The sequence below is a fragment of the Verticillium alfalfae genome, genomic scaffold (assembly GCF_000150825.1).
Source record: "Verticillium alfalfae VaMs.102 supercont1.14 genomic scaffold, whole genome shotgun sequence".
Classification (NCBI taxonomy): Eukaryota; Fungi; Ascomycota; class Sordariomycetes; order Glomerellales; family Plectosphaerellaceae; genus Verticillium; species Verticillium alfalfae.
Genome location: NW_003315025.1, coordinates 742,089 through 760,382, shown reverse-complemented (window position 1 = coordinate 760,382; position 18,294 = coordinate 742,089). Strand labels below are relative to the sequence as shown.

At 55.9% G+C, this 18,294-nt stretch overlaps 8 protein-coding genes across 8 annotated transcripts; 3 read left to right on the top strand and 5 right to left on the bottom strand.

Annotated features, from left to right (window-relative positions):
- Positions 1 to 694: 694 nt before the first annotated feature.
- VDBG_09205 (Esbp6p) lies at positions 695 to 2,488 on the bottom strand (the record flags this gene model as incomplete). Its single annotated transcript, XM_003000664.1, has 7 exons — positions 695 to 873; positions 926 to 1,069; positions 1,124 to 1,363; positions 1,424 to 2,008; positions 2,059 to 2,158; positions 2,209 to 2,263; positions 2,328 to 2,488. 7 exons carry the CDS (start codon positions 2,486 to 2,488, stop codon positions 695 to 697), a joined length of 1,464 nt encoding a protein of 487 aa, XP_003000710.1.
- Positions 2,489 to 3,277: 789 nt separating this feature from the next.
- On the top strand, positions 3,278 to 4,817 carry VDBG_09204 (HET domain-containing protein; the record flags this gene model as incomplete). The annotated part of the gene is made up of 3 exons (XM_003000663.1): positions 3,278 to 3,656; positions 3,807 to 4,130; positions 4,570 to 4,817. 3 exons carry the CDS (start codon positions 3,278 to 3,280, stop codon positions 4,815 to 4,817), a joined length of 951 nt encoding a protein of 316 aa, XP_003000709.1.
- A 1,641-nt stretch (positions 4,818 to 6,458) lies between these two features.
- On the bottom strand, positions 6,459 to 8,963 carry VDBG_09203 (glycoside hydrolase; the record flags this gene model as incomplete). The annotated part of the gene is made up of 1 exon (XM_003000662.1): positions 6,459 to 8,963. The coding sequence occupies one exon, from the start codon at positions 8,961 to 8,963 to the stop codon at positions 6,459 to 6,461; it is 2,505 nt and encodes an 834-aa protein (XP_003000708.1).
- Positions 8,964 to 9,317: 354 nt separating this feature from the next.
- VDBG_09202 (conserved hypothetical protein) lies at positions 9,318 to 10,301 on the bottom strand (the record flags this gene model as incomplete). The annotated part of the gene is made up of 2 exons (XM_003000661.1): positions 9,318 to 9,554; positions 9,618 to 10,301. 2 exons carry the CDS (start codon positions 10,299 to 10,301, stop codon positions 9,318 to 9,320), a joined length of 921 nt encoding a protein of 306 aa, XP_003000707.1.
- Positions 10,302 to 11,473: 1,172 nt separating this feature from the next.
- VDBG_09201 (receptor expression-enhancing protein) lies at positions 11,474 to 12,789 on the top strand (the record flags this gene model as incomplete). Its single annotated transcript, XM_003000660.1, has 2 exons — positions 11,474 to 11,845; positions 11,925 to 12,789. 2 exons carry the CDS (start codon positions 11,817 to 11,819, stop codon positions 12,787 to 12,789), a joined length of 894 nt encoding a protein of 297 aa, XP_003000706.1.
- A 494-nt stretch (positions 12,790 to 13,283) lies between these two features.
- VDBG_09200 (mitochondrial genome maintenance protein mgm101) lies at positions 13,284 to 14,165 on the bottom strand (the record flags this gene model as incomplete). Its single annotated transcript, XM_003000659.1, has 1 exon — positions 13,284 to 14,165. The coding sequence occupies one exon, from the start codon at positions 14,163 to 14,165 to the stop codon at positions 13,284 to 13,286; it is 882 nt and encodes a 293-aa protein (XP_003000705.1).
- Positions 14,166 to 14,467: 302 nt separating this feature from the next.
- On the bottom strand, positions 14,468 to 14,849 carry VDBG_09199 (conserved hypothetical protein; the record flags this gene model as incomplete). The annotated part of the gene is made up of 4 exons (XM_003000658.1): positions 14,468 to 14,536; positions 14,592 to 14,656; positions 14,705 to 14,736; positions 14,785 to 14,849. The coding sequence occupies 4 exons, from the start codon at positions 14,847 to 14,849 to the stop codon at positions 14,468 to 14,470; spliced, it is 231 nt and encodes a 76-aa protein (XP_003000704.1).
- Positions 14,850 to 15,128: 279 nt separating this feature from the next.
- On the top strand, positions 15,129 to 17,374 carry VDBG_09198 (biotin-protein ligase ligase; the record flags this gene model as incomplete). The annotated part of the gene is made up of 5 exons (XM_003000657.1): positions 15,129 to 15,165; positions 15,234 to 15,879; positions 15,930 to 16,514; positions 16,563 to 16,834; positions 16,884 to 17,374. 5 exons carry the CDS (start codon positions 15,129 to 15,131, stop codon positions 17,372 to 17,374), a joined length of 2,031 nt encoding a protein of 676 aa, XP_003000703.1.
- Positions 17,375 to 18,294: the final 920 nt, after the last annotated feature.

Below are 18,294 nucleotides of genomic sequence, written 5' to 3'. Positions count from 1 at the left end.
GATGCTTAAGCCTAGTAGAAGGCACGAGATACACTAATCATTCGTGGCTGGAAAAGTCCTCTTCGCCGACCGGCTTCCAATTTGCCCATACGCCAAGCATGCGCATCTGCTTCCGTCCGTCCATCGTCAGGCCGCAACATCCGAGGTTTCTTCCTCGGCTCCCATTTCTGGGCATCATAGAACACTGGTACTAGCATGCCCAAACGTTGATTTTGGGTTAAGATAGGGTTGAGTTTTGCGGGGCGACACATGGAGACTTGGGTCATCGCCGAGCCATTCGAGCCGGACGTCCGGAGGCTGGCAGCCTGAGGGGTCGACTTCCGAGGCATTGGAAAGGGCGGGTAGCTGACCCTCTTTTCGAGGGGATTAGTGCGTTGTCGATGCGTGGTTGTCTGGTGGAGCTGTGTCGTTCTCAGATGGCGGCAAACATGGCGGTGTTTTGTCTCAGGCCTGCACGGAGGGTCCACGTTGGCATCTCGTGGTGTCTTGTCGCGCGCAGTTCGCTCCCAAGTTAACACGTTTCTCCAGCAAGCTTGACACGGTGGGTGATGCTATCGATTAGTCATTGATGAAGATCACCACATCTTTGGGACAATGTGTCTAGCCTCAACTCAGTTCGCTTCGTATGCGTATGCTAATCTATATGCTAATGATATTACGACGGCTCTTGAAAAGACTGGTCCACTACCTCACGCTAAACGTGTCTCAGAGATAGGAATCCTCGAAGAACCATCCTTCCTGTGCTTGTCCTCGATGTACGATGCGTCGGGATGCGCGTCACGTCGCCGGCGTCCTCTTCTGCGGCCCTCTGTGCTTCGGCCAAGAGGTCTGCGTTTTCTAGCTGGCGGAGCTTCCATACGCGAAGCAGCCAAACTGAGCCTGTCAGCGTGTATGTACGGTATGTTTGGTTTTGGGGGAAACCTACTCGAGATGAAGGATACGATGTACATGAAGCCGGTCAGGAGCTGGACACCGAGGTAGCCATCAGCCCCGGGCTGCTTGATGACGAGCGCAATAGGCTGCGCGAACGTGGCGGGGAAGACGAGGACGAGCCAGAAGACGGAGAGCACTGATCATGTCAGCAAGAGCATCAAGAAAAGGCTAGTGTTGCCGAGATGCCTACCTGAAGGCAGCAGCTGGATGCCGACGACCTCAGCACCGACGGGCGCTACCGTCGGCCACAGGCTGCCAGCGAAGGCACCGAAGAGGGAATACACGATGGTGCCGGGAAAGTGCTGGCCCGTGAACGTCCACAGGAACAGCGTCGAAAGCGCGGCCAGCAGCGTGCTGATACCGCACAAGTTGATGCGTCCGTAGCGGTCGCTCGCCAGTCCGATCAATGGGCGGCCAATACCTTGCGCCACTGCGACCCATTTAGCTTTCTGCTGTACAAAGGCCCAGAGGCGGGGGACGCAAGACTCACAGTTGAGGATAGCAGCGGCCAGAGACCCCTGGCTCGCCGAGAACCCCACGCTCTGGCCATAGTCCGGCAGCGAAAAGATGACGATGACGTAGCCAAACAGCGAGAAGAACCCCCAGCTAACAAAGAGCCAAAACTCGACCTTGCGCAGCAGCCGCCAGTTGAAGGCCGTCAGTACCGTGCCGATGGCTTTGTTCCTGTCTTTGACGAGCAGGCAGCACCCGCCATTGACGACGAGCGACAGCAGCGCCAGGACGCGAAAGGCCCATGCGAGGCCAATATTGTCAATCATGGCGTTAGTGGCGAGCGAGTAGATGAGGCCGCCGAAGCCAGAGCCGCCGGTCGAAAGGGCGGCGGCGAAGGAGCGACGGCGCCGGAACCACTGTGGGACGACGCCGACTGTGGCGTTGAAGGCGAGGCCCATGCCTATGCCGAAGGCAATACCCTGCGTGAGCAGGAGGTGCCAGACCTCGGTGCTGAAAGAGGCGGCGATGAGGGCGGCGGACTGGATGATGACGCCGGCGCCGAGGGTGGGCTTTGTGCCGAAGCGGCGGATGGAGAGGGTGGTCAGTGGCGAGACGAGGAGAGCTCGGAGGTCGTTAGTGAAATTTGTTGCTGGTGTGAGTGAGGTAACGTACCAACGGAGAAGGATAGACCGCCAACAAAGGCAAAGGTAATGGGGCTTGTTCCCTCGAAGGCGCCAGAATTCAGATAGTAGGCGAGAAAGACGGCGTAGGACTGCTGGCGTTAGCACCATGGAGGGGCACGTCGGGCCGGGAGGCTCCTACCGAATTGAGACCCCATGTGTGAGCGTTGATGAGGAAGACGCAGCAGACGACAACCCTGTGCATGTCAGTCGGGAAGATTCTGGGACGAGATGTAACATGCAGGGCAAAGCTTGACCTACCAACCATAGCCGCCTTCCTGGAACTCGGCCTCGTCGCCGTAGGTCCCCGGGCCGGAGGAGAGATCCTCGTCCGTCGCCACCGCCTTCTCCGCACCGACGACAGCGTCATCATTCGGCGTCGTGACGCAGTCTTGCAACTGCTTTCCTCCGGGGGCAGCCATAACGCAACGATTCAATGACGATATACGTTTGCTGCGTGCTCAAGATGGCGTGGGCCTATCATGGTTGATCGGTCCAGGCAAAAATTCCGGAAAGAGATTTATTAAATGGCAGCAAGCCCACTTGGTCGGAATCCAGGGGGAGTCATCGTGGTCCACTCTGGAGCACTGGGCGCCCGGGAATAGCAGGGAGATGAGGCTCGGTGAGTGCCGACCGCCGGGGCGCGAGCTCACGTGGCTTGGCGGCTTATTTGTCTTCTGGGGTAAACTTTAACTACACCTTCAAGAGGCCCGCAGGCTAGAAGCCATGTGTTTGAGCTGTATCGAACGTGGTGGCTTTCCAGGGCTAATGTGAAGGAACTTGAGATATCTACAGATATCTAGAAACTTGTCTTCGAAGCCTTGTGTGAGAGACATTCCATCACTGCATAGCTCTTCAGCTGAAGAAGAGTACTGGATGCATGTGACACAGCCACTTCAGAACCAGCAAGACCAACTGCTCCGTATACATTGTGAAGATAAGACCGGCCACCCTACCTACGCCTACCCCGCTTTCGTCGATCATCCCCCGTCAGGATGCCTCACCTCTTCAGCTCTGTCTGTTACAATCACACCCGGACATCACCAAGGTCAATTGGCAATTCCTTCGCTTTGGTAGTCAAGCTTTGCGATCCAAGCTTCAATTCAGAAGAGAAGCAAGAATTTCCATCCTCGACTACGTTCGCCTTACTAAAGCTCCGCAAGGCTTGTCGCCGAGCCCACCGACCTGAGACACAATTATCGTCCTGCATGATGAGGTTGATCAACACGACAACGCTAGAGCTGAAGACCGCCTATGGCTATGCCACTCCGTTGTATGCCATTCTATCGCACACATGGAGTGACGAAGAGCTTCTCTTTGAACATTTGCAGGCCGGGATCACGCAGCGTCAAAAGGACACCCCGAGCCGGGGTCTCAGCAAGATCCTCGAAACGTGTCAGCGGGCAAAGAATGATGGATTAGAATACGTCTGGGTCGATACATGCTGTATAGACAAATCCAGCAGCGCCGAGCTGTCGGACGCGATCAACTCCATGTTCAGGTGGTACGAGGACTCTGCAGCATGCTACATCCACTTGGAGGATGTTTCCAATAGAGGCCGCCAGGGTGGTGTTGTAGACATATCGCACAGTAAATGGTTTCGTCGTGGGTGGACGCTATAGGAGTTAATCGCAACATGTGGCGCAACCTTTTTCGACAAAGACTGGAATGAGATAGGGACTCGAACCGAGATTTCTGAGCATATTGTGGCAATCACTGGCATCGACAACGACATTCTAGAGCGCCAGCACGCTCCGGTAGACAACATTGATGTCTTGTCGCCAGTTGGAAGGGTGGGTACGATGTATCATTGCGGTTATTGCAACAATCCCAAGACGCTACTGCCGATGATGCAGCAACACAGTGTAGCTGCGAGGATGCACTGGGCCGCGCGCAGACGCACCACCCGGCAAGAGGACACGACTTACTGCCTTTTAGGTCTGTTCGGCATCAACATGCCCCTCCTCTATGGAGAGGGGACCAAAGCTTTTGTACGTCTCCAAGGAGAGATTGTGAGATGCTACCCCGCGGACCAGTCCATCCTTGCGTGGCTTGGGTACGAAGGTGTGTTTGCACAATCGCCCTCAGATTTCTGCTTGAAGGGGAACGTGCTAGTTCATCAGCCCCGTTGGCAAGGAGAGATCAAAATCGCCCAAGGTCCCTGTTGGGGTTGAGGTTGATGTCTTGCTCATTCCTCAGTATCCGCATGGCGCTCACGATTGACTCCGAGACATCGACGCCGCCGTGATAAACTATTTCTGGCGGTGCTTGACTGCCAGATTCACGGCCAAACACTACCTTGACTGGCAATTCTCGTCAAACGTCTACAGAGTCAGACGTATGTACGGCTCGAGTCTTCCACTATGACATTGATCAACACATCGGACAAGTCAAGACTGGTCGAGAAAAGATAGTGCAACGCTAGCTCCTCAATTATCGCAACCTGCAAGTCGAACACGTCTGAATACAATCATATTTTTCCATGCTAACAATCCTGATGCAGTTTCGGCCTGGGCAGAACTTCCATTGGAGTTTGCGCTCGAAGATGCGACTTCTCAACGTATCGTTCTCACAGACTGCGACCCCTTTGATGTGTTGCTTAGAAACCCAAACGGTTGGGAAACTCCGCCTTCATCGGTGGCTCATATCGAAATATTACCGGCCTTCCCAACTTTCATATCATCACCACAACTGATAGAAACCCCCACCGGGAACATCACCTTCGGTCCCTCGCTTACAGCAGAGCCTTAACCATCGGAAATTCAATCCATCTTTGAATATTACTTTGTTGAAATTGAGGGGCTCATTTACCTCTCCCGCGTTGGATCAAATGGCTTCTTGATTATCTATGGCAAGAGGTATTCTCATTCGCCCACACTGACAATGGAGCATGTGTGTGCGGTCCTCAGCTGGCAAGAATCCCAAGAATGGTGCTCAGATCAACAACGTGTTGACTATTGGATGAAGAGATTCGGACTTAGCGGCGAGGGCGTTTCGGTGGACGAGCCTGACATTAAAGTCGAGTTTCACGGCCCCAAGATGTGGCCTGTATTAGCTCTGGCGCCGGAAGCTCGCAACAAAGAATTCGGGGTCCACGTAAGCCTCCAGCTAGTGAAGTTCTTGGGGCGGGAGGACTGGCAGCTGTTCGTGAAGAGCCTGGATGTCTCATGAGTGTATGCAAAGTTTCTGCTCTCATCAAAGTACTAAACAACCGGAACTAATCGCGTGACATCTGGGCACAGTGTATGGTCGATTTCGTAATGATGACTGCATCAAAGTAAAATAAGATTGATATGTTTCATCTTCAATGGAATGGGTAATGGGGAATAGGGAGGGGAAAGGTCGCAATTTGATATAGAGCAGGCCTAAGCCAGCAATCTGTGCGATCATGCTCTATATATAGTTGTAGGACAGTCTGTAGTGGCTTATCCAATCTTGGTCTTGGTTTCATTTCCAAAGGTGTCAGTCATAAAGGTCTCGGTGGGAACGTGGTTTTGGTAGAATGAATAGGTCTCCTGTACTTAGTCCGTAGATAATAGAATAGGTATAAGGTTGTTGAACCAATATTAGGGGATTCCATAGGGCGGTGATCGCGGTAGGGGATCACCGATATGGTGATCACCGTGGCTGGGATTCACAGCTCTCAGGAGCACGTGAATCACAGCTTACGTGAGCGGTGAATCAGATAGGTATATCTGACTCACGTAGGTCGTGGTAATTCAGAGAGAGAGCATGAATCATACCACAAGACTTGTATCACCTACCCTACGTATTCAGAGCTCTCAGGCACAGCCGAAGCAATGAAACAGGGTTCATTTAAGCAGTGAAGCCCTCTCAACAAGGGCTGCGACACATCTGAATTCTGGCCCTCCGCAGTCCTTACGCACACATTCTCGTAGTTCTTAGCCCCTAACAAGCCCATGCTCCGTGGCTCTACAGGTGCCATGTGACAGTCATTGAATTTGGGGGGGCATAGCTAACTAATCTATGAGTTCGAGCTTAGCTTGAGGGCCCCAACGGTGTGTTTGCTTGGCATAAGTATCGACTACCTCATCCAGACCCAATTAGAGCCCTTTTAATAGTCGTAGCATTGAAGTAAGTTGGAGGGCTTGGGACTATGAGAGAACGTCCACAAGGGCTGCAGAAGGCCGGTATTGAGATGTATTCCTACCCCCCACCTAACCATTGATTGCGGATATTATCTGCATGAGGCCTCTTCAACCTGCTCATTCCGGCACTGAAAAGAGGCCTTAACTGTACAATATCGCTTGACAGGAATGATGACCAGACTAGAGGGGAAGTGGGCCAGCTACAGTACTACTCAAATTCTGTCTTCCTTATACGAAGCATTCAATAATCCCAAATAATACATGTCACACAAACCCACCCCAATCAGGCCTCTCGACTATCCGCGAACAGTATTTCCAGCACCGGCCCCAGCACATTCCCTTCGAGATTCAACGTCATAAGCTTCCCAACCTTCGTCGACGCTGGCTCAGACGACCTGACAATGGACCAGATCCGGTCCTTCGTTCCATAGTCAATCTGCGCATCCTGGAGCATCGCATGAATCTGATTGTTGCGGTCAATCACGCCCAGCTGCGGATCAGCGCCGAGGTCCACCAAGATAGTACAGTCCGCGTTCGGCAGTTTCGGCAACTCAACAGTCATGCTGTACGGCGTGTGCGAGGATGCGGCGTGGGTTTGCGTCGTGACAATCACGTCGGGCGTCTCCAGACCGTCGACGAGGACCGAGAGGGTCGGCGAGATGGTTCGCACAGAGAGAAAGTTGAACTTCCACTGTTTGCCCTTGGAGGTTGTCTTGAGATGGCCGAGCTTTTGGTCCCACTCAATTTTGATGTGGCGCTCCTCCGTCGCCTCTGTCGACTTGCTAGACTCGGCGCTATCGTCCTTGGGATCCTCGATAATGGTGAATTCACCGTCCTGACCGACGACAACAAGGACCTCATAGCCCGCGGGGTTGAAGCAGCCGTTCTTCGGCTCGAGTGCCTTATCCAGAGGGATAATGGCACCTTCGCGGGCAAGGGCAGGGAACGACTGGAGGGGCCTGTACATGTTGATTTCCCGGTCGCCGTCGTACACGTAGCCGTTGAAAATGTCAACGTGGCGGCCAGGCGGTACCCAGACCTTCTCTGAAGCAAGGTTGGTGCGTGTATCTCTGCGGCCTGTAACTGGTCTAACGACCAAGTTTGAGCCAAAGGTATATTGATTCCGCAGGTCATATGCAATTCCCCGACCGGGGTGGCTCCAGTATAGCGGCTGAACCAACGGCTCGTCAGACGCTGCGGCATTGACGTTCATTGTGTATATGTAGGGTACGAGGCGGTGTCTGAGTCGCATAAAGTGTCGGAGGATCGCCGCATACTCTTCGCGATACCCCCAGGGCTCTTTGCCCATCCACTCACTGTTAGATGAGTGGAGTCTCATGATGGGCGAGAAAACTCCATACTGAGTCCAGCGTGTGGCCAGCTCATCGTCGCGAGAGCCAGCAACATGGCCGCCGATATCGTGGCTCCACCAGCCGTAGCCAACATTGGAGGCTGTGGCTGTGAATTCAGGCTGAAAGGCAAGGGACTCCCAGGTCGAAATGCTGTCTCCCGAAAATCCAACGGGATACCTGTGGCTGCCTGGACCACCGTAGCGGGAGAAAATGATGGCACCCGATCCGTTGCGTTGAATGGAGTCGTCAAGGTACTGGAAGTGATTCAGTAGCCACAAGGGGTCAAGGCCAGGTATCCGGGAGTAGGGCCCCTGCTGCCAATCAATCCACCAAAAGTCGCAGCCATCCTCTTCGAGGCTCCGGTGGAGGACGTTCAAAAAGGCATGCATAAAGTTGGGGTCGGTTGGTGTAAAAAGAATCGGGGCATTGTCGGAAGTGTCGTAACCCATGGCTTTGGCTACCTTTTCATACAGGTCCTCAAAGTGGTGGACACCAGCATGCGGATGGTCGTTCAGGGTGATCTTGAGGTGGCGTTCGTGGAGATCTTTACAGAAAGCCACATGGTCAGGGAATAGGCTTTTATTCCACGTGTAGCCTGTCCAGCCAGTGTGCGTAACTTGCTCTTCGTGAACGAGGTGCCAGTCCATGTCAATGACGGCGGTAGACAGCGGGATCTTCTGGTCCTCGAACTTGTTCATGAGATCGAGATACTCTTTGTCACTGTAAGCGTGGTATCGGCTCCACCAGTTGCCGAGCGCCCAGCGCGGAACAAGGGGTTGTTTGCCCGAGATGTCGTGGTAGTCGCGCATGGCACTCTTGTAGTCCTGGCCGTAGCTAAAGAGATAGCCGTCGATGCGATCTCCAGACTTTCGTGGTGCGACGAATCCTTCGCCGTCGAACAGCATCGACTCGCTGTCATCCAGGTTGGCAAAACCGGAGCGGGAGAGTATGCCATCGCCCATGTCACAGCGGCCGTTGACGCCGTCGAGCGTGCGGGCTGTGCCGCCCAGGTTGCCTCCGTCATGTTCCCCGCCATAGCGCCATTCCGACCCCCAAAGAGTGGCCTTGTTGATGAACGTGACAAGAAAGCCGTTGGGTGAGAAGCGTTTCTTGTCATAGCTCAGATGCAGAGATGGCGTGACAATCTCGAGCTGGTCTTCCGTTTCCTTGACGGAGTAGTCGGGCTTGTCAAATTTGCGATTGATGGCAAAGGTAGAGGCACGGTCTTCAAAGGTCCCGTCGGGAGACCATTCGTACCTGAGAACTGAAGGCTTGATGACAGTGAAGCGATAATTAGACCCGGCGATCGTGGATGCCTTATGAGCAACCGGATCGGATGGGAATTTGTACTTGTCCATGCCGTGCTTGGAACTGCTGCTGTCAATGACCATTGGCCTCTGCTTTTGGGATGAAGACAAGATACTTGCGCCGCCCATGTTGGATCGATACTGAGAAACTCGGGAGCTCTCTCTGGGACGCTGGGAGAGCTTGTTCCAAGCTGCCACTCGCCGGAAGGGGGTGGCGCGGGGTTGATGACGCTCCCTCGATGACTAAGGCGAAGCTTAAGGTACAACGGCACATTCGGGCAGGGCAGGCAACAACGATGGGCACCATGGAAGGCAGCATGAGGCTCGATCGGGGGAGCGCGAGGCGGTCAAAGCTTTTTGATTGGGCTGTTGCTCGTAGAGAGGCACCAATCGCTCCCATTCTCGCCGCCCTGATCACGAAAGATCGACGTGGCCAGCTAGTTGTCCAGTAGCCTCCCCTTTCCCCTCCTTTTGACGACCGCCTCACAATTGGGCCTTTGCAACCCCAGAATGCCGCGTCCTGAACCGTCGAAGCAGATGTCGGAGGACAACATTGGTCTCGCCGTTGGCCTGAACCTCTTTGACGGGGAAGATCTTGGCGTGCTGCCGCGAATACTCGACCAGATCATCCCGTGTCTGGAAGACCTGGACCGAGCCCACGGCGCGGTTGCGACCCCACTCGATGAGGTCGACAATGTTGACATGGGTATTCCGGAGAACCTTTGTCGTTGGCGTTAGCACTTTCAGCTTTCTTCAGAACCTGGATTTCGGCGGTGTACGTACCTGCGTGCACTCTTCAATGGTCGGAGGAGGTCTGCGGATTCCCACGGCCCGGCACAGCGTGTGCCAGGCACCAATGTCATCTTCCCGACCGAACCAGACGTCCACTTCCTGACGAAGGGCTCGCTGGTACTCGGCCCGCGCATCTCTGAGCTCGTCAGTCCCCCTCTTCCAGCGACAGTGTCGGATGAGGGCTTCAAAGGACGCGGTAGGCGGCAGAGTCGCGTCATAGCGGAAGGCCGCGTAGGACAAGAAGAACCGGTCCAGCGGGGTCATAGCTGCACTTTCACTCTCGAGGTGCCCCTGGACATGCGGCTCAGGAGGCGTGCCCCTGGTTGCCTCGTTCGTGGCGTCCCGGGGTGTTCGGAAGTCCGTCACCTCGATGAGGCCATTGGCTTCCAGTTGCGCGTTGCCTACCGATTGGCCGGGATGTTCAATCTTGAAGTGGTGTTTCAATTGCTTTTTGGTTTCAAAGTCCCAGTGTTCGGGACAGAGCTTGCAGACGCGATGCTTGGGCGAGCTGAGGAGATGCTGCTGTCTTGCGAGTTTTGTCGTGAAGGTTTTGCTGGTGCAGCGAAGGCAGCATAGTGCCAAGTGATCCGGAGAGTGAGGGATAGAATCGGTGACGTGCTGCTTGAGACGGTCGGAATTGCAGAATCCACGTCCACACACTTCGCAGTCGGTCATGATGATGGTGCAAGATGCTCTTCTTGAGAAAGTCGAAGGAGTGGGGTATGAAAAGTGAAGTCAATGTGCACTTCGAATTCTCGCTACTATTACACATGTCTTGCGACCTACCATATATACGTTGCGATTGTTGTAAGCCCCAAAAAGAAAGCATTACGAACAATATATTTCAGGGCAATTCCTTTCCTCCATTTAAGCGCTGGGAGAGCGTCGTGTCGTTAATAATAGCCAAGTGGCTGCGTTGTTGGCCGTTGGGGCAATGCAACAGAATCCAACCATGAGGTGACTCGAGTGCTCGACCTCAAGGCGGACAAAGTTGGGAGGCCTACATTGTATTAATCCCAAGGCGTGATCCATGAGCCTATCTGCAGTTGGCCTGAACGGAAGGAACTTAAGGGTTGGATGGCTGTGCTGGCCAACCCGATGAGGCCCGCAGCCAACCGAGTGTTCACTCTTGGCTCATATTCGAAATATACAAAGCCTCATTTTCAACTGCTCGACACTATTGCAGCAAGCTCCTGCATGGCTCAGCCTTCCAGATCTCTTGGCTTTCTTGCAGCAGTTCCAGCCTAGCCCCGACAGGCTACTCGACATGGGAAAATCTCGCTTGTGAGGTTGTATCAGTATCGGCCTTTCTCTGTGAGTTTTGTCAGTAGCGTTTTATTCTAAGGCTATCTCGCGTCGAAGGTTTTGCAGTAGGCCCAGCGAGATTCTCTTGGAACGCATCGAGGTTGTGCTTGCTGCCTGGGGGCGTGTGACTTGGTGGCGTAGCGGATCATGAAGACAGAGTGCCGGTCGACTACTGAATACGACGACAAATAACCGGGAGGAATAACCCTCAAGGAAAAGACAGCGTGGTTTCATATCAAATATAGGAGTCGATGTGTCCTCTGCAAAAGCCATAAACACGCGTGGTGCCTATGAACGTGGTTGTCAAAACGATGTTCTTCCCATCTCCAGGCAAAGGCAGACAGACACCCCATGACGTAGTAGTCCCTGCGTCGTTAGCGCCCCCCTCCCGCAAACAGCAGCTTCACCCTAGCCTTCAGCCTTCACCTGCCTCGCCCGCGTGCCCACGCCAAAACCCCACCTCGACCACCCGTGCCCACCCAAAGCTGACAGTGCCAGGACACACAGGGCTGACTGGCCAGCTCCCCACCAGACCAGCCTGACCCGGACTTTCGACGCTCTCGCTCCTCGCACCGAGGGGGGCACCTTTCGCTCGACCCCAACCTTGGACCACCTAGTGACGGCTACCGATGCGCCCGGCTGGTTCATGACTTGCCGACTCCTTGGCCTGCGACCGAGCGAGCAGAGAGACACCGCCCTTTCCCCCTTCTCCTACTGCCGTACATCCTCCAATTCCATCATCAGTACAGTAAACGAACGAATCCTCACATAGCGAAGCTACCCCCCTCCACCTGCGGCCAACCTCCTCCGATCGAACACATCCCGACGACCAACCACAATCAGATATCCGCGCTGCCTGTTCTGCGCAAAACATAGACGGCCATCATGTTTGACATTTTTGCGCACTTCCTCTCGTCAGTGACTTCCTTTCCCCCGCAACGATGACGCAAGATACTTGTGCGAGAACGACGAAGATTCTGACCAGCCTCACAGCTCCGTCGCCTCCTTCCTCTTCCCTCTCTTCGCCTCCTACAAGGCCCTCAAGACCTCCGACCCTGCCCAGCTCACGCCATGGCTGATGTACTGGGTCGTCCTCGCCTGCGTCCTCCTCGTTGAATCCTGGACAGAGTGGTTCCTCGGCTGGATCCCCTTCTACGCCTACCTGCGCCTCTTCTTCCTCCTCTACCTCGTCCTGCCCCAGACCCAGGGCGCCCGCCTGCTGTACGAGACGTACGTCCACCCGTTCCTTGAAGACAACGAGACCCAGATCGAGGCCTTTATCGCCGACCTCCACGATCGCGCCAAGGCCGCCGGCATTTCTTATATCAAGCAAGCCATTGAGTTCATCAAGACCAACGTATTTGGTCTGCCCCCAAGCCCCCCCGAGCCTGAGTCCCCGCGTGCCGCCTCCTACGCCCCGCAGTCCTATACCCAGTCTCTTCTCGCCCGGTTTAGCGTCCCGAACGCCCGCTGGGCGCCGCCGCCGCAGCCCTCCTCCGCCTCGGGCAGCACCGGCGGCGACTTCTACAGCCTCCTCGCCGGCGCCGTCTCCGCCGCCACCCGGTCGGCCACGAGCCCCGGCTCCGGTTCTGGTGCTGGATCCGGGGCAGACGCACACCGGGGTGGTGGCGGCGGCGGCTGGGGCGGTCTGATCCCCTCCAATCTGACGGGCGCGACAGAGAAGATGTCCTTCATCGCCGCCCAGCGCGAGCGCCTCAACGTCGTCTCGACGGGCTCGACCGCGAGGCCCAGACGCTGCAGCGTGAGGAGACGCTGCGCGCGCGCAACGCAGAGGACTACCTGCGCCCCGGTAGCATCAGCCTCGACGGCGAGGGCTACGCGTGCGAGAGGCCCGTGAGCAGGGGGAGCAGGCACAGCGGCGGCGGCGGAAGTGGGAGCCACGGGTTTGGCGAGTGGAGCCGCAACCGGAGCGAGTCTGAGTTTGAGACCATCGATGCCGAGAGCGGTGGCGAGGACGAGGGGCGCGTGAGGCCCGGACCTGGCGTGCAGGGCGGACAGAGCGGCACGGGAAGCACGGGATCGTGGATGCCCTGGGGCTGGTCGGCGGCCAAGGAGCGGGACGAGAGGGATTTGCAGTACGGACGGGACGACCACGGACGGAGCTCGGGCTATGACCGCGATCGCTAGGTCAAATTGACCGACGGTGGTTTCCTTTTGCACATTCTTTTATTCCGGCGTTCGGGTTTTTGACTTTGAAGGGTCAACTTGACAGTCTCTGGAACGATAGATCCTAGAAGGGAGTCTACAGGGTATCATATTCCATGCTTGTTGATTGTAGATATGGTACAGTGGTCGCCACGTCCCATGTTCTAGAGTGGTTCTACATCTATATTACATTTCCCGGCCTTCTCTACCCAACTCCATGACCCCCACAGGCATTCCCGCCCCCAAAGGTAATCCGTCTTTTAGTTCTTCTTGTACGGGTGCGCGCCGCTCAACCCCTTCTTCACCCAGAGCTGCTTCTTCTTCTTCGTCACGACATGCTCGACCCAGACCTGCTCGGCATGCTGCTTCTGGAAGGCGCGGATGAAGACGGGATCCCACAGCTCGGACGCGACGCCAATGTCCTTTGCAGCAGCGCATCAGCGCGTTGCTCTTGCACCCCTCGACGGCGGCCGGCAGGGCCTCGGCCGCGAAGAACTGGTTCTCGCCCTGGGCCTGGGCGATGAAGCGGCCCTGCGCCACGAGGGCGTACTCGCGCGTGACGGTGCGGTCGGCGACGACGGGGGGCCCGCGCGGCACGAGGCCCCAGCCCGCGGGGCCGAGGGCCGCGTTCAGGATGCGCCGGTACTTGATCTCGGGGAGGTAGATGATGCCGTCGGGCTTGACTTCGATGTCGGCGGGGCTTATGGGCGTCGTGAGGTGGGCGGCGACTTCGGGGGTGAAGGCCGTCGTCGACAGGCCGTGGTACGAGGTCGACCAGTCGATGGTGGGGATGGAGGACGGCGGTGGCGGTGGTGGGTGTGCTGAGGTGGGAGCTGGTGCTGGTGATGCGGTCTGCGTGGCAGGTGCTGTTGAGGTAGGCGCTGCTGGGGATGTGGGTGTTTTGGCGGCGGCGGCTGCTGACCGTGCGGGTGCTGGTTTTGCCGCCTGGGAGACGTAGCGGGCGGGTGATGGCGATGCGGCGAGGAGAGACGGTGAGGTGGAGAAGCGGGCTGCTTGGGTGCGTTTCGCAGCGCGGAGTAGCGGGCGAGCAAGAGATCTTGAAGCCATGGTTGCGGTTGAGCAAGACGGTAGTTGTATCGGGGCAGTGTTGTTCAGCCCGCAGACCGAATGGGGGAGGCTAAGTGGTAGCGATGATAATGCCTTCACGTCTGTCGCGTTCGACGTCAAAATGGACTGGGAGCTTGGGCCTTCTGTACTGTGTTCAAGACAGTTCACAAACTGTATTGGAACTGTACATGGTCATCCGTCGAACATGATGACCTCGAAACCTTGAGAGCGGCGAATTCCACGGTAATCCTATCGTACACAATCCTACACAATCGTACTCTGCAGAGACCTCTGCGCTCGCCTCAAGCATCCTTGGAGCTTGTCCGTTGGTCGTTGCCTTGCTGCTTCCAGCACTTCTTGAATGTGGCCATCTACTCGTGTCAGCCCACCGTCGGCCTTCTCCCGGCAAGTCAAAGAAAAACGTACCTCTTCTGTACATTTCCTCCAATCCTTCTTCTCGAAATAGCAATCCGTCAGTTTCATGTTCTCGTCTGCTACGGTCAGCGGGTGAGGCGCGCCCAGGTCTCGAGACAACCCACCCGCACAGCCTGTGCTGAAGATGCGCTTGTCCCTGCAGCTCGGTCAGCATCGGCATCAGCGCCAGCCGAGGCATACCCACCATTCATCAGGTTCATCATCATCCGGGGCTGCGCTCTTGGCGGCATTGCTCTCTTGCTTGGACATGGCGACAGCTGAATCGTTTGCGGGTATGTCGTGTGAGCTGCTGTGCGAGTTGTAGAGTCGAGGTTGCAAGTGGCAGCGACACCGTGAGAGGCCCCGCAATCCGCTGGTGCCGGCGTTTCTTCTCGCACGGGCAGGTACTATCGGGGGTCACTTGCCCGGTGTCGCAGCAACGCACTTGAGACTCATTTCTGTTGAGACGAGCTTCAACACCACTTTCTCCTCGCGACACACCAGCATACCACACAACCTCCTCTCCGCACCGGCCGCGGGCAGCTCAAGATGTCCTCCCGCAAGCTCAATGTGCTTGTGTACACAGGTCTACACACCCCCTGCTTGCCCCGCCGTTGTGCCCCTTCACTCCTGGCCCCACTGACACACATTCAGGTACCGGCACCACCGCCGAGTGTGTGCGTCATGCGCTCATGACACTGCGCCGCCTGCTGCACCCGAATTACGCCGTCACGCCCCTGACCGAGTCTGCTCTCCTCAAGGAGCCTTGGGCTCAGACCTGCGCACTTCTCGTGCTCCCTGGCGGAGGCGATCTCGGCTACTGTCGCGTGCTCGACGGCGCTGGAAACCGCCGCATCACTGACTTTGTGCGCCGAGGCGGACGTTTCCTGGGCTTCTGCGCCGGGGGCTATTTTGGCTCTTCGCGATGCGAGTTTGAGGTCGGCAGCAGCGAGAAGGGGATGGAGGTCGTTGGGAGGCGAGAACTCGGGTTCTTCCCCGGAACGTGCAGAGGCGGTGCCTTTGCGGGGTTTCGGTACCACTCCGAAGACGGGGCACAGGCGGTTGAGATCTCCGTCGAGGAAGGGGCCTTCACCGAAGTCATGGGTGCGCCGAAGAGGACAAAGTCCTATTACAATGGTGGGGGTGTCTTTGTTGATGCTGCCAAGCTCAAGGACAAGGGGGTCGAGGTGTTGGCGAGCTACACCGGTGATGTTGACGTGAATGGCGGCGACGGTCAGGCGGCTGTTGTGTATTGCAAGGTTGGCGATGGCGGCGTTGTCCTCACGGGACCGCATCCCGAGTAGGCTGTTTTCCCATCCCGTGTGGGTGGTACTATGCTGACCCGGTCAGGTTTGCTGCCGCCAACCTCCATCGCATCCCCAGCAACCCACGATACGATCAGCTCATAGAGACTCTCACACAGGACGACTTGCCGCGCTCAGCTTTCATCAAGGCGTGCCTCCGGAAGCTTGGACTCGAAGTCAACGATGAAGATGCCGATATCCCGTCACTCACAGCCATGCACCTGACCTCCGTCAACCACAAGGAGGTTGAGGAGCTGATTCACGCTCTCGGTGATGTTATTACACTTGAAGGGAACGAGGAGTACATCCGCGACGAGGCCGACACATTCCATATCGATCGGGATGGCAAGTGGTCGATGAAAACCCTCGCAGAGTCCCTTCCCAACCCGGACGATCCCGCGAAGGGAAAACTCTCCGCCGATGGACGATACATCGACTATAGCGACGTCATCAAGGAGATCGTGCCACACGAGCGCGCCTGGCCCTCAGACGAGGTTACCCCTGCGTTCCAGCATAGCTTCTACTACGGGTGCCTCAAGGCCTACCAGCAGATTGAGGAACATGCGTCTGAGTGGGGCAACACTCTAATGTACGCAGATGCTACGACGAGCACCAACACCATCATGGACAAGTGCGTGACCCCCATTCGCGGATAAATGTCTCCAAACTGACTTTTCAGGAACCCGAAACTTTTGTCAAAGCTACCCACTGGCTTCACCTTGACTGCCGCGACGCAAGTTGCAGCGCGCGGCCGTGGTTCCAACGTTTGGGTTTGTCCTGCCGGCACCCTCGTATTCTCGACAGTGATCAATCACCCTGCGCACCTCCTCGGATCCCGACCAATTGTCTTTCTCCAGTACCTTACTGCTGTTGCCATAGTCGAGGCCATCAAATCGTATGACTTGGGTTACGACGATGTACCTGTCAAGCTCAAATGGCCCAATGACATATGTGCGTCTGCCCCTGAATATGTTTGCCCTCAGTTACTAACCGTATCCAGACGCGCGCGATCCTAAATCCTCGGCTTCAAATCCTTCCTATGTCAAGATTGGCGGAATATTGTCTACATGCTCCTACACGGGCGGTGCGTACACTCTCGTGTTAGGCATCGGCATCAACGCGACGAATGCTCGGCCCACTACATCTCTCAATGCTCTTCTTCCATCGAATCTTGCCCCTTTCCGGCTCGAGAAGCTCCTCGCGCGAGTTCTCACTCGGCTGGAATCGTTGCACTCTCATTGGATCCGCAACGGATTTGACTCGAACCTGGAGAACCGCTACTATAAGCACTGGCTACACTCCGGGCAACTGGTGACGCTCGAGGAAGAGGGTGTCCGGGCCAAAGTGGTTGGCATCACAAAGGATTGGGGCATGTTGAAAGCCGTCGAGGTTGATGGGGTTACGGGACGGGAGACCGGGCGGACGTGGGCCTTGCAAAGCGACGAAAACAGCTTTGACTTCTGGAGGGGGCTTGTAAGGCGAAAGGTCTAGACTTTGCATCTTCTGTGGTTGTATGGTCGGTGTGGGTAAATGGTCATGCCATCATCAGGGGTTAAAAAAGGCTGGGTAGTGCCGTCAAGAGCTGCAATGAGGATGGCATCCTTTTGGACATACTTTCAGGGGTAACCAGAAAACGAGGCCGCCTTGAGTGTTGCGCGTCTCGTGTAAAGGCTCGGTTCCAAACATTGGGGTAGATGCGTTGGCTGTGATGCTGATCGCTGAGCAGGGGTGGGACCAGTTGTCTCGCCAAGAAATATGTCTGTGGTTCCGAGGTCCTCGGCGTTGCCCGTCGTCTTGCATCAGGGAGGGCCCGGACACGGCTCAGAGATGTTGCTGAAGGGAGATTTATGCAGACCCTCACAAGGAATATGATAGAGGGACTGCTTCTGGACAGTCTGATGTGGATAGCGGTCGAGCCGGGTGGTTCCACGCGATTATGTTGCACGTTGCAATGCCTCGCATGAAGCGGTGCCGACCGGATTTGCGTCTCATGCCATGAAAGCCTCTCTGCTTGCTTTTTCTCCGTATGTAGCCTTTCACCCTCGCAGTAGTGCCTAGATCATCACTGTCATCGATTCGAAGCCATTTTGCTATTTTCGTCTTCTGCGTTACCAGACGGAGATCTTCATGTTTCAGGGTCTCCAAAGGGGAAAACAACTGCAGCTTCTCCGATACGTGACTGATTCCAGGGGGGCCTTGGGCCCTCGAATGTCAGAGCTGCCCCGATGGTTGCGGATAGAGGAGGACAGCCTCGCCGCATCTATCCATGATGTAAAGCTTCTCTCACGTCTCTGGTAAAGTGGATGTCGTCGATGTTAGAAAGAATGAGTGTAGTCTAAGTTTGATCATGCTTCAGCGCTTTTGTCCTACTACTTGCGATAAGCATTGTCCACGTTGTCAACCAGGGCATC